General features: G+C 39.4%; 1 protein-coding gene across 3 annotated transcripts in view; it reads left to right on the top strand.

Moving 5' to 3' along the window:
- man1a2 (mannosidase, alpha, class 1A, member 2) overlaps window positions 1-20,552 on the top strand; it is a 151,969-nt gene that overhangs the window by 106,959 nt on the left and 24,458 nt on the right. For all 3 annotated transcript variants that reach the window (XM_074694550.1, XM_074694549.1, XM_074694551.1), the window contains exons 7-9: window positions 12,498-12,592; window positions 16,277-16,400; window positions 16,486-16,579. In XM_074694550.1, coding sequence (XP_074550651.1) covers window positions 12,498-12,592; window positions 16,277-16,400; window positions 16,486-16,579 — 313 coding nt within the window. The remainder of the gene's footprint in view (window positions 1-12,497; window positions 12,593-16,276; window positions 16,401-16,485; window positions 16,580-20,552) is intronic.

Raw genomic sequence — 20,552 nt, 5'->3', positions numbered from 1 at the left:
TGCAGGCTGCGCCGTTTGATCCCCACCATGGGGCGTTTGATTCTCCCTCTCAGTTTTCTGTCAAACACTGAACCTGTCAAAAAAATTCATTCAAACATCTCTCGACTGGCCAGCAGGAAGAGGGAGAAAACACACGTGTAAGGGAAGAGCGGGATTGGCTAGCGCCGTGATCACTGTGACTGAGCTGGCTTAGCTACGCTGAAATTCGAGAGAAGGTGAACTTGCCAGGGTTCTCTCAAGGGAGAGCATACCCCGCCAAAAAGATGCAGAATGAAAATAAAATGTATCCTTTGTGCAGCCAAACGGTAACCTGAGGCTTTCCATTCACTGGATCTGGCAGGTTTATCAATGAAGGTGAATGTAAACAAATCAAACCTCCTCATTCATCAGATCTGACTCGAGAAGATGAGAGCAGCTGATGCATGAACACCTGCTTCACCACATTCCTCTTTCCTCTTTCATCGAAGCCCCATTCCAAAGTATACCCTTTCATTAAAGTGGCGGATGTAAAAGAAAAAGCATCAAGAGTTTCTTAAAAAGGTTCTTTCATCGTTGAAGGACAATTTGGATGAATCCCAAAGCGATAAACTGCAGTCTCCTCTCTCCTCTTTCCTCCGTGGCACCAGAAGTACTTTCTGAGCCGCCGTATTCAGTGGTGTCCCAAAGCGTTAATTGTGCGCAAAGGAGAAGGAAGAGGAGCGATGAGGGAGGAAACAGGAGAGCTAGTTTCCCACAAGTCTTTTCACCAAAAGACACGCCCCCATAAGGGATATCATGGGATACCATGTATGTTTTTTATTCAAATAAATGGAAATATTCTGCTTATAAAGGCCTCCTCCTTGACCGGATATCTTTGTAGTAAAGAAAAACATACTTGGTAACTTTTCATTGTGCTACTAAAAATATTTGTGTGCTACTAGATTTTTCTGCTTGGTAGCACCCGTGCTACTTGGGAAAATGCTAAGCGTCAAGCCCTGCTGTCAATCATCGTCAAACGTTACATAAAACCTTGTTTTTAACCTTGTATAACTAATGAAAACGAAACTTTTCAGAAAAAAAGAGGACTTGGATACAAGACAGCCAAATAATATCTTCAAATCACCACAACAATCGGATGTGGGAAACATTTCTACCAGGTGTATTAATTTTTTAAAGTTTGACCACAGCCCATCTGGAATGACTGGAAAGCTGTATTTTTAAACCTATACTGCAGCCAGTCACCAGGGGGAGCAGTTTTTGAGGAGACCTCACTTTTTCCATTTTTTTTTTACAGTCTATGGTTGTCATAAAAAATATAGATACACTATAAAAATGAAATATCAAGTGAATGAAAAGGAGCAGAAAGAAGAAAAGTCTTGTTGTATCTGCCTCTTCTCTCACAAAATGTTGACTAAACACACGACCGACAAAACGAAAACACTCTCTGCCTTCAACCTTCCATTAAGTCTTTCTTGGAGTAAGATAGAAAGCAAAACAAACCACAAACATAAAATCGAAATTTCCACTAAACTGAAGGGAAAAAAACAACAGGAAAGAAAAAACAAAAAACAAGGTTTAGCTTTGGTTTTGATGAGATTTTTGAAGATACTGAAAGGTTCTGAGTTTTTATTACTGTGAAGGTCAAATTCATCATCTAACCAAATAATTCATAAAGTTGAATAAATGGATAAAATATTAATGTTTTTTTCATCCGTTTTCCTGTTTGTTCTGTTTTTCTTTATGATGATAATTCAAGTCTGAGAGAAAAGTCTATCAAAAAAAAAAACACTTGTAAAATCTTCTTTAGAGTTTATAAAGTTTTATTCGTGAGCATTGGGTTAGTTAAGGGTATCATAATTCCTATTTTCCCAGAAATCTGATAAATGACTAATATTTAGTTTTCCTGAGACATCATACACTCTAGGGATGCACGATATTGGATTTTTGCCGATAGCCGATATGCCGATATATCGAAACCCCTTTTGGCCGATACCGATATCGATAATCACAAGTTTGTTTGTTTTTGTCACTGTAATTGAAAATAATCTAATACTGTATTTTACCAGAACAGTGATCCCTGTGCTTTTTTTTCTTTTTTTTTCCAATTAATTTTTTTTCTTCTTCTTTTTGTGCAACAATACGAGAGAATGACATAGTGACAGATGAAAGGGTTATGAGGTGGTGATTGCAGTGATAATATTGGCAATAATGTAAACATTATAGCAGAAATTACTGGACAACAAAACGTTTATAACAACAAGGAAAACAAAAACATAAATGAAAGACTTTTGTAATGCATTGGGTAATCATAATATTGATAGTGGTATTGATTATTGTGATATTGGAAGCAGTAGCAATATAAGAAGTAACAGCAATAACAACAATGATACTAAAGATCAAATAAATTAATATTACTTAAGCAGGTTAACAACACCGACTAACCGACGTTGCATCATGTGACGCTCCAAAGGAAAGGACGTCTAATGTCTCCTTGTTTCCTTCCTCCTCTCTTCATTTCCATTTATCTCTGGTCGGAGGGACTAAAACCCAAGTGGAGGAATCAAGGATGAAACTTTGGAGCTTTGGGATTCACCCTTCGTGTTCAGTGTTTGTTGATCAAACAGCTGCTTTAAACAGACAAACCCCGATGTTTTGGCTTTGTTTCCAGTAATAAGCAATCCATATTGAGCCCACCCCAGTTGTTTCCAGCAACAGTCGTCTAGCATCCCCCGGGAATCCTCTTCCCCCTTTGCAGATTCTGCTGTGATGACACGCTCAGTAACTAGCTGCTGCTGTGCCAGCAGGCAGGCCCACACACACACACACACACACACACACACACACTGCGAGAAATGAGCAGAAGCAGGAGGGTGTAACAAACAGGAGAGAAATTTAATTTCATCACAGCTTCAGGAGTTTCCACTCTGCAAACAAATGGCTCTCCATGCCTCGGAAAAACAGGGGGGAGTGACAGAACTGTAATAATCTGATTGAAGCAAGAAAACAAAAAACGAGCGGCATACTGTAAGGAGAGGAGACCACGCTCCAAATGAGGGACGGAGGGAGAGTGAAAGATTCAGGAAACAGAGATGACAAGTAGGAAGAAGTGGGCAAATGGACCATGAGGAGGGCACAGGAGAAGAGGACGGATTCAGCTAATGAGGGGGAAAGATGTCTCCTCTGTGTGATTTAATAGTGAGCACATGAAGACGTCTACGTGGAGTCGTTTTTATCCAGACAGTCTGGATTAAACTGGATGTCCTACATTTTAATTCCACTCTGTGTTTTTGCATGGAGGCTAAATTAGCTTTGTTCTATTTCCAGCTGTCCTCAAAGGGGAAGGCGGCAACACTAAAGAGAGAATATTAAGGCAATAAACAAGAGAAGGAACAAGAAAAGATGCTGAGTTTTTCAAGCAGGATCCTTGAAGCCCTGAGGTCGAGGTTCAGGTTTTGAAAGATTTCGAATCCTCGACGCAGGACAAAAACGTCTCTATCTTCTCCTTCCTCACCGGATGCTCCGACAGTACGAGCGAATGAATCAGGTGACGGCAAAGTGGCGTGACAAAGTATGGAAATGACACCCAGTTAGCGCAGAGACACAGCGGGTGACTTAATCCTGTCTCTCCTGCCGGCCCTCGGGGTCCTTCTTCTCCAAGCAGGCGCATTCAGCTCATTTCACAGTCTGCCCCTTAATCCCTTTAGGAAGGCTCCATTACATGTCAACAGAGGCCCACTGCTCCCACCAGAGACTGTGGGTGTCTGCAGTGCTCGTTCTGTGTGTGTGTGTGTGTGTGTGTGTGTGTGTGTGTGTGTGTGTGAGGACGCTGATCTTATTAAGTCATTTAGTCGGGCACTTAGATTAGTCCTCGTTGTTCTCACACAGTTCATTTGTTATGGAGACATTTCAGCGAGCAGAGACCGAGTTAGTGATCAGAATGATGAATGAACCCAGAAGTTATTCTGTTGTTTTTCACTATTTTGTTTCTCTAGAGTTACAGACTTATCATTTTTTACTGGGTTGTGAAAACACTGAAGGTTTAATCTGCAGCATTTCTGCATGAAGACATCCAGAAACAAGCACAGGGACTATTTTTATGTCTTTCCTCTGCAGAAACCAGAGAGAAAGACTGAATGAATCACAGGATTTGACCGTCAGCGGCCTACGCTGCGCTGCATTGAAAAGGAGGGCGGTAGCATGACTTAACAAACCCAGCAGGAAGCTCAATGCATCTTCATTGCAAAGTGAAAAAAATCTGTGATTTTTTTGCTTCATATTCTATTCGTTTGCAAAGTTTATACCTGGAATAAACTAAATAATTAATATAAATATATAAATTAATTGGCCAGCTTAAGCTCTAATGAATTCTAAAAAAAAATTGAAAAATAAATAAATAAAAATAAAAAAAATTGGTGCCCTTTTGTCAACCGTGTTATGGACAAAAGTTGTGCCTATTTTTCAACATAAATCCATATAATACTGAATTTAGAGTTATTCAACGTTTTTATGTCAGACTACGCTCCAACAACTCTACATTTAGTGACGCTAACACAGTCGACATTTCCTCCATTTTTTGTCCCTTGTGCTAACTGCAGACCATGAACATGGCACCACCTGACCTCCATCAGCTCATATCTCTGCTCCTTTTCTTCACAGTTTGGTTTTTATAACATCTATAGTAAGAAGAGCAGAAAATGTTGGTAACACAGTTGATGAACAGTTAATGCGCCCCATGTACAGACAATCATTCTGATGAAATATTGATGAGGAGGAGCTAAAACATGACACACTTTCTTCAAGGTTCCCACCAAAAAGGATGGGACCTCAGCTGATTTGGGTCATGTGACTTTGGAGCAAACCATTGCTAATTTAAAGGGTTTTTTTTAACGAGTAACACAGTCAGTCAGAATTCTTAGACACACACAAAGTGAATTATTTTGTCTAAATTAATTATTTATTTGCTTTTGAATCACCTTTGTCATATTTTAATGATTATTTTGAACAAATACTAAAAAATAATAAACACAAACATGTATTCTAGTGTTAATTTTGAAGAGCAAACTTAACATTTGAGAAATCTGACAGCACAAAAACTGTAAATTCAAACACACGATTTGCATTTTTTGGTAAATAAACAATGCAACCTGTTAATAATACTGATAAAAAAAACTTTATTTATACAGCACTTTTTAAAAACAATGTTACAAAATGCTTTACATAATAAAACAAACAATAAAAACAAATGAGAAGAAGTAGTAACAGAGAGGTACAAGAGAAATGTGAGGAAATACATAAAAACATAAAAGGCTACACTGCAAAAAATGAAATCTTATCAAGTGTTTTTGTCTCATTTTCAGTGGAAAATGTCTTTTTAGACTGAGGCAAGAGAAAAGTTACTTGTATTAAGACATTATTCTAGTTTTAAGCAAATTTTTTTGTTCTATGGCAGATTTTTTTTGCTTGTTACAAGCAATTCAGAGCTCACTTTTGTCTTTAAATAACTCAAAATAAGACATTTTTCTGGACTGATCAGTTAAATGTGGCTCATATCGAGCGTAATAAGTCGAATCTTACACTGCAAAAAACTGAAATCTTATCAAGTGTTTTTGTCTTTTTTTAAGTAAAAATTGTCTTATTATACTCGATACGAGCCACTTTCAACTTATCAATCCAGAAAAATGTCTTGTTTCAAGTTATCAGAGTACAAAAATGAGGTTTGAATCGCTTGTAACCAGTAAAAAAATCTGCCAATGGAACAAGAGAAAATTGCTTGAAAATTTCCTTGAGACTAGAACAATGTCTTAATACAACTAACTTTTCTCTTGTTCCATTGGCAGATTTTTTTTTTGCTGGTTACAAGCAATTCAGACCTCATTTTTGTCTTTAAATAACTTTAAACAAGACATTTTTCTGGATTGGTCATGTGAATTTGGCTCATATTGAGTCTAAAAAGGAATTTTCTACTGAAAATAAGATAAAAACACTTGATAAGATTTCAGTTTTTGCAGTGTAAGAACCACCACCAAATGAAGGAAAGGAAACGTCCGTAAAATAAAAGCAATCAAAGCAACAACTGTTAACTTTCTGTATTAAATAAAAGTAAAAAAATCACCCAGATAACCCACTGTGAAATTCGTTATTGCTTGAAGTTAATATTTTGTAAAACTGATGAGTATACCTCTTGGACTTAAAATGAACCCCTAATTATGGAATCACAAAAAATACCCAAAATCTGTAATAATCTCAGCATTAGCTCTGATTTTCAAAAATTCTCCCCAGACTCAAATTTCTCACTGTCATAAATAAAAAGCTGCTGCTTCACGTCATCAAACTAAACGTGAAGTAGTTTTATTTCAGAAACCTCTCGCAGCAGATTCCTCTCACTGTGTTTGAATCTTCAGATGCTGTTTACTCAAACATCCGTGCGCCTGATGAACACAGACCTCTCCCCCCGGGTGATGCATCTTCATCTGAAGGGCAGGATGGATTTAATGCAGATTACAGTTTGCAGTTCGCTCCTTGTGTGTTTCTGTGACTTTCTGTACCCGTGCACTCTTCCCTGTGTGTGATGCCGTCTAGACTCTCTTATCTCTCCGAGCCGACCGCTCTGCAGCGCTCTCAGTCTCTCCCAGCTGCTCGCAGCTTACAAATTATATCCTCATGTGTAATAACTGGATCATTGGCTGAGTTTAGGGCGTGTTTGAGTGCTGGATTACAGCTCTGCCTGTCCCTGGGATGTAACATTGATGTACCATTTGGCAGATGATTCTTATCCAAAGCTCCTTACAGAACCATTGCACGCGTTTTTAGGTTTGGACGTCTGGTCCCAGTCAAACCTCTCACCCATACAATGTAAACGTCATTCAGCGACATAAGGGCCAGGAAACCAGCTGGTGCCCCTCGATAACCTCCTCACCCGGCTCTGCCGTGCTCTCAGTCTGCTGTGTGGGAATTTAGCCCATCGAAACGAATGGCACTGCAGGACAGGACCACGGCTAATCCTGGAGGAGGGAGGGCACAAACACACAACGGGTGTTTTAAGAAAGAGGGGAAAACTGAAGGAACAGAGTGTGTAAGAAAGTGATTTGAAGTAAAAATACTTGAAGAGAAGTGTGAAAAAAAGTGGAAACCAAAAAACGTACAGCTGATACATAATCAGCAAAAGATTTAATGCTCAGCTCTGACTAAATAAAATCATAATAGTCTTCATGGTTAAACTTTATCTGTCTTTTTATGCTGAAGGTAAAATTCTGAGGAGATGTTGCATCACAAAACTGATTTGTGATGCTTCCCTCGCCTCTTATGCTTCACTTTCTCAAGATTTTGATTATAAAACATGCTTTTATTTTGAAAGGACATAACTTCTACTAGATTGTAAAGATACAAAAAAAACTCAACTTAACTTTATTCATAAAGCACTTTAAAACAACCACAGCTGAGACAAAGTGCTGTTCATAAAAAGAAATGCAGGAATAAATAAGTAAATAAAACAAATAAATCAGTAAAACAAAGGTGCAGGTAGTGAAATAACTGTTTCATTTTTTTGAAAACAATTTAAAACAATCAAACTGACAGTTTCATTTAGAAGATGCTTTTGTCTAAAGCGACGTACAACACAAGCAAGAATTTAGACAGAAGAAAAACCAAGTTAGTGCCACAAAGTGGTACAAATTATTTGGCTGCAGGTGCTGTCATTAAGTGCAGGATTTTTTTATTAATAATGTAAAATAATCTGGACAACAAACCACAATTAATTGTTGCAATATACTTCAACCTTCAACAACATTCAGTAGTTAGTGCTGAAAGTTCACTAAGAGCTGAGTCTGAGACCTTCTGACTTATTCGACCCCTGAGGACAAAGAGGAGAAGGGTCAGATTAAGGGCCGTTAAGCCTGATCCTGTTTGTGTTTCCACAGCAAAACTGTGCCCTCTGGTGGTCGGCGCCGTGTAAGCCAGAAGCTGAAAGCCGCAGCAGTTAAACAATAGCCTGACGCCGTAGCAGCGTGACACAGTTTACCCCACTAATAAATCCAACGAAGAAGAAAAATGTGACACAGTAAACAAAGAGCATGGATGAAGACATGCAGCGTTTCGTCCTCTCTGGGATTGGTATGTAGCTCTTTGATACAAAGAACAATCAAGCTTTGTTTCAGAGAAGACTGTGTGCCACCAGGAGAAATGCAGCGCTGTCACGGAGTAAGTGACAATTTGTAGCTCCACCCTCTAAGAGCACTCATACAAAAGGGTCCCAAAAAGTGGGACGGCTCGTCTCAGTTATTCGGGGATCTGTCCCAGGATAAGTCAGTGGAAACGCCACAAAATTTGCGCCGTACTGAGACAAACAGAACCAGTCTGCTTGGTGGAAACGTGGCTTATGTGTTCCCTGAACAGATGAGTCTATAGACATCTCTTAAAGTAGAGAGGGACTCTGCGAATCATATAAAGTTAGGTCATTCATTCCACCATTTGGGAACAACAGAGGAGAAGAGTCTGGCTAGAGATTTGGAGCCACGCTGGGCTGGGAGCACCAGGCGTCTTTCACAAGCAGAGCGTAGAGGGCGAGAAGGAGTGTAAGCCAGAAGAAGAGCTTTAAATTTGATTGGAGCTGCTACTAGAAGCCAGTGAAGAGAGATTAACAGCAGGGTGACATGTGCTGTTTAGGGCTGGTTAAAGACCAGACGTTCTGCTATTAATTTAACAGAAATTACTCAAAACTGAAACAAAATTGTTCAACGATTTAGTTGCAGCAACAGAAAAAACTCTGTCTCTTCTGAGCTTTCGTTTTGACCTCGGTACCTCAAGGGGCAGCAAAATAAATCAGTTTCATTGTCTTCAAAACTTCCTGTCCGTATATCTGCGTATGAAACTGTTCACAGAGAGCTCATCCTCCAGAGATGCATATGAAAGCTTGCTGCGATGCATTTTAAGAGGCTGAACTCTGAAGCTGTCAGACCTGCAGGGACAAAGATAGAAACAAGCTGAGAGACGGCAGACAATAAACCGTCTGGGCCTTTCGCAACCCCAAGGACTCGTACCTCTCAGCTGCTAATATCTCAGCCTTGTAATCATGCAACGGTAAACATGGCATCAACAGGAGTGATGCTCAGCGGTAATGTGGGCTGTTTGCTGCAGAGGATGCTGGGTAAACAAAGCAATGAATCAAAATATGAATACAAATACTCATAATTAACATCAGAATGGGTATTTAAGTCATCCTATAAACATAAAAATAAAGAAATACTCATTTTACTTCAGTATTAATTGAGTTTTAGTCACTGGCGACCATGGGTTAAATCTTTTCTTATCTAAGTAAATGTTTTCTTCATCAAGTTGCTGACTAAGGGTTTTCTCTCCAGATTGCACAAGCGTCAGAAAAAAAAAAAAAAAAGTAGCTGATAGAAAAGTTAATGAGCTGCCACTGGAGAAAACAGCTTTACATCCAGGACCTCCTGCTTTTTGGACAACCTGTAAATTAAGATTCAGATCCTACCCGCTGTCCCGCGGTGCGTCTGGCAGCACGTTGCCGACTCTTTTCACACCATGTGCTGAACGCCGAGTTTGGCAACAACACCGCTTTGTCTCGAGCGTGCTAACGCTCTGTGGTAAAATAAACAAGACGAGGAAAACTCACCTGCACTCGTTAATCAGACCTCTGTCTCCTCCTCCTCCTCCCATCAGGTGTGAAACAATAACAGTCCCTGAGGTTAGCCTGATCTTTTAGCCCTCTCAAGATGAAAGCATTGAAGGATGATTAGCATGAAGAGTTTTATAAGAAGGAAGAGGCTCCTCTGATTGGTCTCTGCTTGGTGGTGTCAGTGTGAAGGAGGCTGCAGCAGATGTGTGTACGACACGCAGGTTTAAAAACAAGTCATTGATGCTAATTTGAGCAACAGATGTTTGAAAATGAAGTGAAACACTTTTTAATTTGCTGTTAACAGAGCGACATTTTACCCCGAGGCACCACCAGAAAAAGACTTTAACACTTAAGGAAAGCACAGATGCACCCATTTTACAAGTTTTTCTTTAAATTACCGTAACTCATGAGTGATGGCACGAAAGATACGGTTCTTAAGCCGCCAGCCACAGTCCCAGTGTGGGAATATTTAGTTTTTTATCAGAATGAACAAAGTGTGAGCTCATGAACACCAACGAGCTGATATGTCGCATCTGTTTGAAAATAGTGGCGACGAAGAAGAAGAAGAAGGGGAGGTGCAGCGGAGCCTTGTTCTTTGACAATCCGCTCTTACTGAGGCTTTTGGTCTGCAAAGTAAATAGAAATAAAAGCGCCAAATGGTGGCGCTCAAAGACAGATACATTACCAAAGAAATGCAGCCCTTCAATACGGTTGAAAGCCAGAAATGTTAAAAATGTTTGACAGACACTACGGACTAACTGGGAAAAGTACATGTTACAAACAATTCAGGAACTGTATAAACTCCCTTTTATTTAGGCTATAGTTTTTATTTTTTTTTTGTGGGGGGGAGTTCCATTTTTTCTTTAGAGACAGGGTCTATGTTTTATTGTTTTTGATTAGTATTAATTATTTTCATTGACATGTATTTTTTTCTAAAAGAGAGTCCATTTCATTTTCATTGCATTTTTTTCTCTTTCTTGTTTGTTAAAATTATTATATTTTTTGTTTAATTTATTTTATTTAAAAGATCCTGACCTTTTAATTACAGTTAAATACTCTTAATAAATTAAAGTTTCTTTCTATTAATATGGTGTACTCACTTTATTATCCCATTTTTCATAATTACATCAAAGAAAAAATGGAAAATGGAATGGAAAAAATCAAAATAATATTGACAATAGTATTGTTTATCGGCAATAACATTTTGGGAAATTGTAGTCTAGCAAAATTTGTGATTGTGACAGGCCTAAGTCTCTCAAAATGTAAAGTGTCTTTCCATCAGTAATCTGCCTAAAAGCCTGTTTAAGAGAAGCTCGACAAGACAGGAAATATAGAGGCCAGAAGCCCAGCCCTCCTCGACCCTTCTTATCCTCCTGGTTGATGCTCCCCGTTCCCTTTGTCTCATATTTAACTCCTCACTTTGACCTCCAGCTCCTGCTCGAGCCGTCCCTCAGGCTGCTTAGTTATTCTGCAAACACCAGCATGTTATTGCTCCCTCTTACATCGTGAAACAGCGGGAATTTTCCATAGATCTTGTTCCTCCATAAAACCGCTCCGCTTTGACGGATCGTGTTGATAAATCAGCGTCAGTCTGCTTGTGTCAGTGGGCTTCCCTTTGCCCGGCTGCTGTCTGAGAGTTGTAAAACTTTGACTCTGTCCTTCAGAAGTAAAATGATTATCCCAAAACAGACGTGAATATCTGTACATGTCAGAGGACGACGGGTGCGAGGTTAGCTTGTTTTGGTGGTCATGCAAAGAGGTGAGATGTTTTTTATCCACGTTTCTTGCAGTGACCGTCTCTGTATAATTGGATTAAGAAGTAGAGCTCTTCTTTAGCGCTGTTGTTTTATGATTTATAATCCCAGATGTTCCTCTCACTCATCCAGCTTCTATTAAACATGGATGTTTGTCGTCTCTGCAGCAGGAGTCTTAGAGAAACAGTTTTGTGTCTGTCTCTGCATTCCCGGTTTAGTCGGATAAAGATTTCCGTCAACACACGCTTCTTAAATGTTTTTTTTAAATCAGTGTGACTGTTTTTGTCAACAGTCAGAAGTCCCTCTCCTCCCGTCCACGTCCTGCTGTGTCTGTTTGCTGTACTCGTGTTAAAGCTTGCTTTTCATGCTGTGAGTAATTGGATTTTATAAATCCACTTTCATGTGTTGTTTGGACACAAAAGTGACACCTTTGCAGGGCGATGTATTTTTTCAGGTATGCAACTCTCTGAGGTGGATGGAAATCCGGTTTAAGGAGGAAAACTGTTGATTAATTCAGTGGCACAGTGTACAACTGAGAGAAAAAGAAGCAGACTTATAATATTTGAGATTCATGCTTTAAGCACATGTTAGCATGCTCGCTAGGTTTTGTAAAATCACACTTTCCTCTCATCTCTCTGATTGGCATGCTGAGAAAAGAACAGAAGATTTTTCTAGGTCTTCGTTTGACAGACGAGCGCAGAAACTTGTATAATCTCAAAACGAACACATATCCATTTTTCTCCATCCTCCATCTCACTCTGCTCCTTCGCTAAAGTTTGACCTCAGAGCTCTTCTCCTCGACTTCTCAACGCAGCGTTTCACGTCGTCCCGGCTCAGTCTGATGGCAGATTTTGCATATATTAGCGCGGCAGTCTCCTCCATAAATCTGTTGAGCTCTGACACTTTTGTGGCCGTCATTTAGCAATTGTTTGTCTCTTGACATCTCGCTCTGTTTTATTCTCCTTCATCCTGCGTTTGTTTTGGCGGTTGGCACTTTTATGCTCGTACCTGTCAGCCGTTGGAGGAGAATATTAAGCAGGAGAAGTTGAGAGTAAACAAGATGAAAAGGATCTTTGAGATGATCTGTCCTAATGTTAACCCTTTCCTTCCCTCTCCTTCTTTCTCTGTAGGTGTTTAAGCTGAAAGCGGTCCAGTTAGCCGAGAAGCTGCTCCCTGCCTTTAACACCCCCACTGGGATCCCCTGGGCCATGGTCAACCTGAAGAGGTCAGAGACTCTCCTGCTTAAAACCTCCCCCTTTATCCTGTAGCGTATCTGGGTTGAATGCTAATGAGGATTTCACGCTCAAAACAAATAAGTGGACCGAGCATCTGAATCTGGTGTGAATAAATTAATTCATCCTCGTTTTCAGCATCAGTCCAAACATTTTCAGCATCCTCTGCATCACTTTTAGCAACATCTGCACCATCTTAATCCTTTCCACATCGTCTTTATCATTTCAGCATCATCTGTTTATTTCAACCATAAAATCTTCATTGTTTCTAAAGACATCTTAAGTGTTTTTAACATTATCAAAAGTAATATTTGACCCATTTTGAAAACTTTCAGCAGTGTCTTCATCATTTACAGTAACATCTGCGCAGTGCAAGAATCAGATCGAGCTTTTTCAGTAACATCTCAAGCATTTTAACTACATCTTGAGGGTTTTCTGCATCATCCTAAAGGGCAACTCCGTTTTTTTTGACACCTGGACCTTATTCATAGGTGTGTGCATGCTCATATACTCACTCAGACAAACATCGTGCAGCTCGGAGTCCTTCTGAAGTTATTTAGATCCAACCGATTTTAGCCGCACTTAGCGGGGGCCACGGCAAGGGAGCTTCAGCACGGGACATAACCTCTGCAAAATCGCTCATTTCGGCTACATTTCTTCATCCAACGCCAGTGTTATCATAAAGTCAGCTCGTCTACCGTCTTCAGGTGGGTCAGCTGACCCAGAGCTGACCTGGTAAACAAACGTTTGACGGTTGTCCTTATCGGTTTGAGCCTGAGTACACGGACGAGGAGCTCCATGAAAGAAGGATGCAGAGGGAGAGGGACGAAGAGCTGGCTCAAGAACAACTAACAGGAGCACGTCCACGACTCAATGCGAACTGGTGGTGCGCTTGTGGACAGTGTTCGCCTATGGCAACAGAAGAGGAGTGTGTTAATGATAACGATGGATAGCGATGGATGAAAAAATATAGCCGAAATGAGCGATTTTGCAGAGATTATGTTCCGCGCTGAAGCTCCCTTGCCGTGGCCCCCGCTAAGTGCGGCTAAAATCTGCCCATTTTCATTCATTCGTCCATTCACACACTCTCACATCTACGGACAATTTAGAGTGTTCAATTAACCTCATGAGCATGTTTTTGGACTGCGGGAGGAAGCTGGAGAACCCACACATGGGAGAACATGCAAACTCCACACAGAAAGGCCCACCAGCCAAGCTTGGATTTGAAAAGGTGACCTTCTTGCTGTGAGGCTGCAGCGCTAACTAGGGATGTCCCGATCACGTTTTTTTGCTCCCAATCCGATTCCGATTTTTTTATTTTGAATATCTGCTGATCCTGTTTTTTCCCGATCCAATCTTTCAGCAATGCATTAAGAAAATAGGACAGAAAAAAAAACCTTTTTCATTTTGTTTAAACGAAGGTATCATTCTATCCAACATGGATATAGGTTTTTTTTTTTTCTACTTAGTGCAGTATTGGATCAACAAAATAAAAATAAAGCTCCTCAGTGGTGCACCACAAGATTACTGTGTATGTGTTTGACAATAAGGTTGCAATTTCTTGTTTGCAATATCGTTGTACTTGTTATAATGTCAAATAAAGTTATATTCTAAAATGAATGATGATGTGCTATTAAACACATTTTAATTAGAAACAAGAACTAAGGCCCCCCCTTCCCCCGATTAAAAAATGACGTGATCAGCCCCAATTCCAATCACGTGATCGGATTGGGACATCCCTAGCGCTAACCGTTGCGCCACCATGCACGCCTATCTGCTCATTTTGAGCATCATATTTATTAATCACAGCAACATCTCAACTGTTTCTCAAATTTAAGCATCATCTTTATTATTTTCAGAAACATAAGTTTGGTACCTTTCACAATTGATATGAAACAGTACTGATGACAGGTACCTGGCAATAGGTACCTGTACTCAACAGTACCAATTTTCGGTACTTTTTGTGTTTATATGGTACAAAATATCAATTTTTTGGGAAATGAAGTATAAAAAATTTTCAATGCAACAAATTTATTCTTCAATATATATATAAACTTGAAATGCTGTGTTCATGTCCGGCATGGAAAATCACCTTCTCTTCCACTCCCTCAAAGTCACAAGGATGTGTTAAGGATGTGTTAAGGTACCTAAACATGGTACCTGGTACGTGAATTGGTACCTGGTACTTTTCTTTTCTTTTTTTGTGATCAACTTTTTATTGAAATTTAACAATTTGACAAAAACAGAAAAAAAGGAGGACAAGCAGCAAAAGTTACACAAATGAAAGTCGCATAAAGGGTGCATAACTGACCGTGTATCAAAACACATATGTAAAAGTCCATCATCAGATCCATTGGAACCAAGAAGGTACCTGGTACTTTTAACAGAATTCCTGTAAAAGTACCCATAAAAGTACCTAATTCGGCACCCATCCCTATATCACGTTATCATTAGCTTCATTTGCACCATTTTAATAACTTTCAGAATCAGAATCAGAAAAGCATGAATTTGCCATTTATCTTCAAGAAAACAAGGAATTTGATTCTGGTTTAAACTGCACTCTCTCAGTACCATTATTGTGAATAAAAAACACTGAAACTGTCAAAATTAGAAAAAATAGAGCTTAAATAATAGGAAAAATAATGATTATATGATATTAGATAGAGAACCTTGTACAGAGTAGAATAAAATGCGCATTTAAGTCACAATAGTGCACTGAATAGGTGTCAGAGAAGAAGAAAAATGAAAGATAAATGTGAAACGAAAACAGAGAGGCTGTAGCTGAATGATTGTTAATGGCAGGATTAACTGTTGTAGCGTTAATATCTCATTTACAGCAACATCTTCTCATTTCAATCATCATTTTTTATCGTTTTCAGAACGTTTTTAAGCATCTTTATTATTTTCAGCAACATCTCCAATGTTTGCAGCATTGTCTTCCTAATTTTCTGCATCCTCTCTTAAGTTTTCAAGATTATTTCAAGCTTAATCAGCCTGTGTTTCATCTAATTTAGTACAACATCATTTAAAGCACCGTCTCCCAAAATTTTGGCTTTATCTCCTTTATTTTCAGCCTCACTGTTCCAGCCGTGGTTACTCATGTTGGAGTCATATCAGAGTTTAACAGCAATAACCACAGTCAGCTCCTTCAAATCCTCACATTGTTTTATTTCATTGCCCAGAGTGTTTTTTAGTTAAAACACTGACTGTATTTTTTAAAAGTCTGCAAACTGTGAAAACATCAAATTGCCCTGGTATGAATAATAAAGTGCCCACACAGTGACCGTCTGCCCACTCAGGTGTTCACCTGACCGTGTGGACGTGTGCAAACTGTGCTGTGAGGGCAGAGCGCTTCACCTCTTCATCATTATTAGAGTTGCATAATGTGTGACCGTTTGTTGGTGCTGCAGAGAAAACTCACACAGAGGGGAAACTGTCAATGGTTTCTCTGTCTTTATGTAGTTTTTATTTCATGGTACCTGTAAAAAGAGGAAGAAGGGAAAGTGTGTGTGTGTGTGGGAGCTGCATCCTGTTAAATTTTACTGTACAGAAACCACCTCACACTGTGCAGTTAAAACTTTATAACTCTTTTTTTTCAGAGTGTGTAGGATTGTGATGTTTGTTGTTTCTGTTTTTCATCCGTATCCTTCATTTCTCTCTCCTCTCCTGGCTCTCAGCGGTGTGGGTCGTAACTGGGGCTGGGCGTCAGCCGGCAGCAGCATCCTGGCCGAGTTTGGGACTCTGCACATGGAGTTTGTCCACCTCACGTACCTGACAGGAAACCCCGCCTACTACCAGAAGGTAAACACCTGATCTGACAGCGTTTTTGGAAACGTTTACATTTTCACTCATGCAAAAAAGTTGCTCACCCTATGTCTGATCACAGGTGATGCACATCCGAAAGCTGCTAGCCAAAATGGACCGACCCAACGGGCTCTACCCGAACTACCTGAATCCTCGAACAGGCCGCTGGGGCCAGCGTGAGTACTCCTTTTTTTTTGCACACAGATTCAACCAATCAGCATCGTTTCTTGGATAAATGATCAAGAATTTGCTCGTATTTGATTGACAGCTGAGTCAAAACTCACAAAACAGTTCGTTGATATTTAAACTTCAGTGTTGAAGTGGGATAAATGCAAACTTTTCAGCTCTTTTGTCTTCATCCAAAGAAAATCTGCCTTGAAAGAAAGATTTCTTTTGCTTCCTTTGACTCAAAAAACCAGAAAAGCTGCGCCGCTGACCAGAAAATAACCTTTTGTAAGAAGTCTGAAACCTTCCCCTTTGAGCCTGAGATGATCATGTGCTGTGAAGAGAAACAGTAGAGATCAACACTAAATGAGGACTAAGGGATCAACATGGATCTCCTTTAATAAGAACAAATTGAAGCAAGCAGAGGCAGACGGAGGAGGGGGAACACAGTATTCCCAGTTTATCGACTGCTTTTTGGCCGCCTGCCCGGGGAAATTAACAGCTCGCGGAGTAAAGTGAGATGTTCTGTGACGTGTAATTCTTGCCCTTAAACCTGTAATTTTCCTGTTAAAGCAATTTTTGACACACATGTAATTAAAACTGGGGGTCGGCTACACCTGCAATCATTTGTTAATTTACTGGATGCACACAGCAGTGACCACCACGCTGAGGAAATGCCCACGATGGTGAAAAACAACAGCACAATGAAAAATCCTGTGTTGGAAAACGAAGCTTTAAACGGGTCTAAGGTTTTCTTGTCTTTAGGGACAGAATTCGACAAAAAACATCTCCGAACATGAGCGTAACATTTAGAGGAAAGAAACAAGCCTCATGTGATTAAAATAGTCTTAAATATATGAAAGTATCCTTAAATACAGCAGTGTACATATGAATAAGTATTTTATTTTGGTTACAATCTGAACTATGTGCAATCACTTTACAAAAAATAAACAAACAAAATAAAAAAATGAATATACATGCTTAAACAAAACTTTTTTCCCGCAAAATCTTGTTTTATTTATTTATTGATTTTTTATTTTGCACAGTCTAGAAGTGTAAAAGGAGAAGGCTGAATCCAGGCTTATGTTTGCCTATCCTTTATCTAATCCATAAAATAACCCAGAATATTAATAATACAAACAAGGAAAAAAACAAGATTTACTCTTTAATATTCTTCTTATTTATTTTACATTAAGTCATTTTCATTGTAACCCTTTAGTATTTTACTTTAAAGTGTTTTTTAACACTAAGTTAACACTGTTAATAATTTAACTCCCAAAAAAGAAACACATCTGTATTTAACATTTGTTCTCATTTTATCCATTTCAAAGACACCAAACCCCCTTAAATGATATCTTTTTTCTCTTAATTTATTGTTTTTTAATTTAGTAGGGTAGACTTCTATTTGTTTTGTTGCTCAAAATAGTATTTCTCATGTTTTTAAGTTTACAATATCAAAGAATTTTGAAAGATGCTATGAGGAAAATCTGTTTTAGTTGCACTCCCTTGCCACCTTGTGGCCTGGAGTGTCAAGCACACAGTCGTAAATGACTTCTAGCGAGGCGTGTGTTTGTTTTGGAATTAAATGGAGATCAGATTGAAAAAGATTTTCTTCGTTCAGAACAACTTTTTACTGGATACAAAGTGCTGAGGTAAGGGACTTATCAGTACAGTTCTGTAGCGATACAGTTTAAAATGTGACATCAAGGAAATGTTGTAGTAGCGGGCTAAATGTAGTGCTATCGGCAGGCCTGTGCTCAGACATATAGACACGTAAGCTAACTAGTGTTAAAGAAATTTCAGGAATCTTGACACTTGATGAAGAAGACTCAGGAGACTCAGATGGCTTAAGTTGAAATAGTTTATATAGCTCGATTGAGGAGAATATGACAGACAATACACATGGTGCCCAGTGTAATGCAAAGTCAGCTCTAACAGAGCAGTCCGTGTACTCAGTATTTAGTATTCTTGAGATTGGGATTGTTATGTCTATCTATCAGAAAGGGGAGTTCAGCTTAGCTTGGGCACTCAATGTGAGAAACAGCGTTCAAGGAGACAGGAACATGTGAATCAGATCCAACCCAGACTAAGAAAAACAGTGTCTCTGTGTGCAGATAACTTTAAGGCAAATACAGGTATTATTGTGACACATATAGAGGCAATTTAAAGAATTAGCTAAGGAAAGGCATAAAGCAATATGAAAATTCCACCACAAGTAGTTTAGTAGCTGTTTATATTTAGCCAACTGGCAGCCCGGTGCTCTAAGACGTGTCTGTAACGTCTAAGGGTAGTGAACCCTGGTTATGTCCTGCCAGTCATCTACCAATCAGAGCTAACGTAACCTCACTCTTCATTTTATTGATAGACTCTCAAGTTTGAACAGACCACTGCAGAATAACTGCTGACTGTGGGTTGGAGTCAACATTATCACAAACAGATTAGCCCTTTTAGCCTTTAGCTCGTGTTCTATCTCTCTCCTGTTTCTCTTTCTTCTGCTCTTCTGTCCTTTTTCTGTCTGACAGTTAGGCTCCAGTGTCCACCATCACTACAAAATTAATCACAGAAACTGGAAGCTAAGAAGTAGCATTTAAAATAACCTGTAACCAGCAATATTGGCACTGATAATCTCATTTTAAAGTGTGGATTATGATCGGGCATATATCTAGAAGGGAGACTTTTTCAAGATCACATAGAAACTCCTTACGGCCCCTTTAAAGTGAGAGACTGTAAATAATATATTTGTACTTTCAGGACAGGAAAGTATAAGTACAGATACAGTATGAATGGGGGTAAGGTTGAGCTTCGATGCTCGTTTCTGAACACAGCAGGACTCAAACTGTGTGATGTTCGCCTGCTGAAATGTTCTCTGGAGTGGGCTGATTTCTATTTCCGACTGTGCTGAGTTTACCTCCAGCCTGGAGTCAGTTTTTCTGATTCATCCTCCAAATATTTATTCAGAATAATCTACATTTCTTTCTTTTTTTTTCCTAAATGTGCTCTGAGTGTTTGTGCTTTTCCCCGAACACTACACAGGGAAACCTCAAGCTATCATCCCAGCATCCCCGAGGGATCATTAAATATTCCTTGATGTTTATTTTTTAACATTTCAGCAGGGAGAGTTTGAACCTGAGAGAGCGTTTAACAGAGAGTAAGATTCAGGATGACAGATATGTAAAAGATCTCAGTTTGTTCTCCTGAAATTCCAACAGAATATTAAAACATTGTGGATTTAAAAATATTCCTTTTTGTGCCACGTGCTTTGGAAGTCTTTTCTTTGAAACTGAACGCTGTATTTCCCCTCCATTGATCAGACGCGACTATCTGCTCAGGGTTTACTCTTTGGTTCACTGGAAGGAAATGAAAAGATGAAATCTGTTGGAAATTGAATATGTTGTGCTGTTTTTATTGTCCAGGAGGTTGTGTTGCTTATTATTCACACACACTAATAATAAAGAGGACAAAAGGAAACACACGGAGCAGATAACTCGACCACCTTTTGGATTTCTTTAACAGTATTTTCGCACAGGATGGCATCTTTGTGTTTTTTGTTTCATGTTGACAAAACAAATGGATGGAGGAATAATGGAGAGGCTCATTAATGGATGGAGAGGTGGTTTGGCAGTCAGACTGATGTGCTCCTGAAAGCAGGAAAATGAATGGATGAAAGACGAAGTGAAGGCAGGTTGATTGATGGACGGGTGTTGGTAGATGGATGGTTAGCCAGTGCAGGTGATGACTGATGTTTTGTGTTTCTTTCTCCGCCTTTATGCTAATCACGACTGATGTACAGTATCTCCAAATCGCTCCACCTTACACATCAACATCCTGATCGACTCCCAGAGATGAGCTCTTAAACCTGAATTCATAACGAGCCGTTTTACCTCGTTGGTGGAAGCGTGTCAGCTGAGCAGGCTGCCTTAATTAAAGCTCACAGCTCCTAAAAAACACCTGACCTGCTGTTGTGCCCCCTGAGTGATGCTCCAA

The sequence above is a fragment of the Halichoeres trimaculatus genome, unplaced genomic scaffold (assembly GCF_033239565.1).
Source record: "Halichoeres trimaculatus isolate MK-OKI-2021-1 unplaced genomic scaffold, fHalTri1.1 fHalTri1_scaffold_19, whole genome shotgun sequence".
Classification (NCBI taxonomy): domain Eukaryota; kingdom Metazoa; phylum Chordata; class Actinopteri; order Labriformes; family Labridae; genus Halichoeres; species Halichoeres trimaculatus.
The sequence above is the reverse complement of the archived record's forward strand: the minus strand, read 5'-3'. Positions and strand labels throughout refer to the sequence as shown.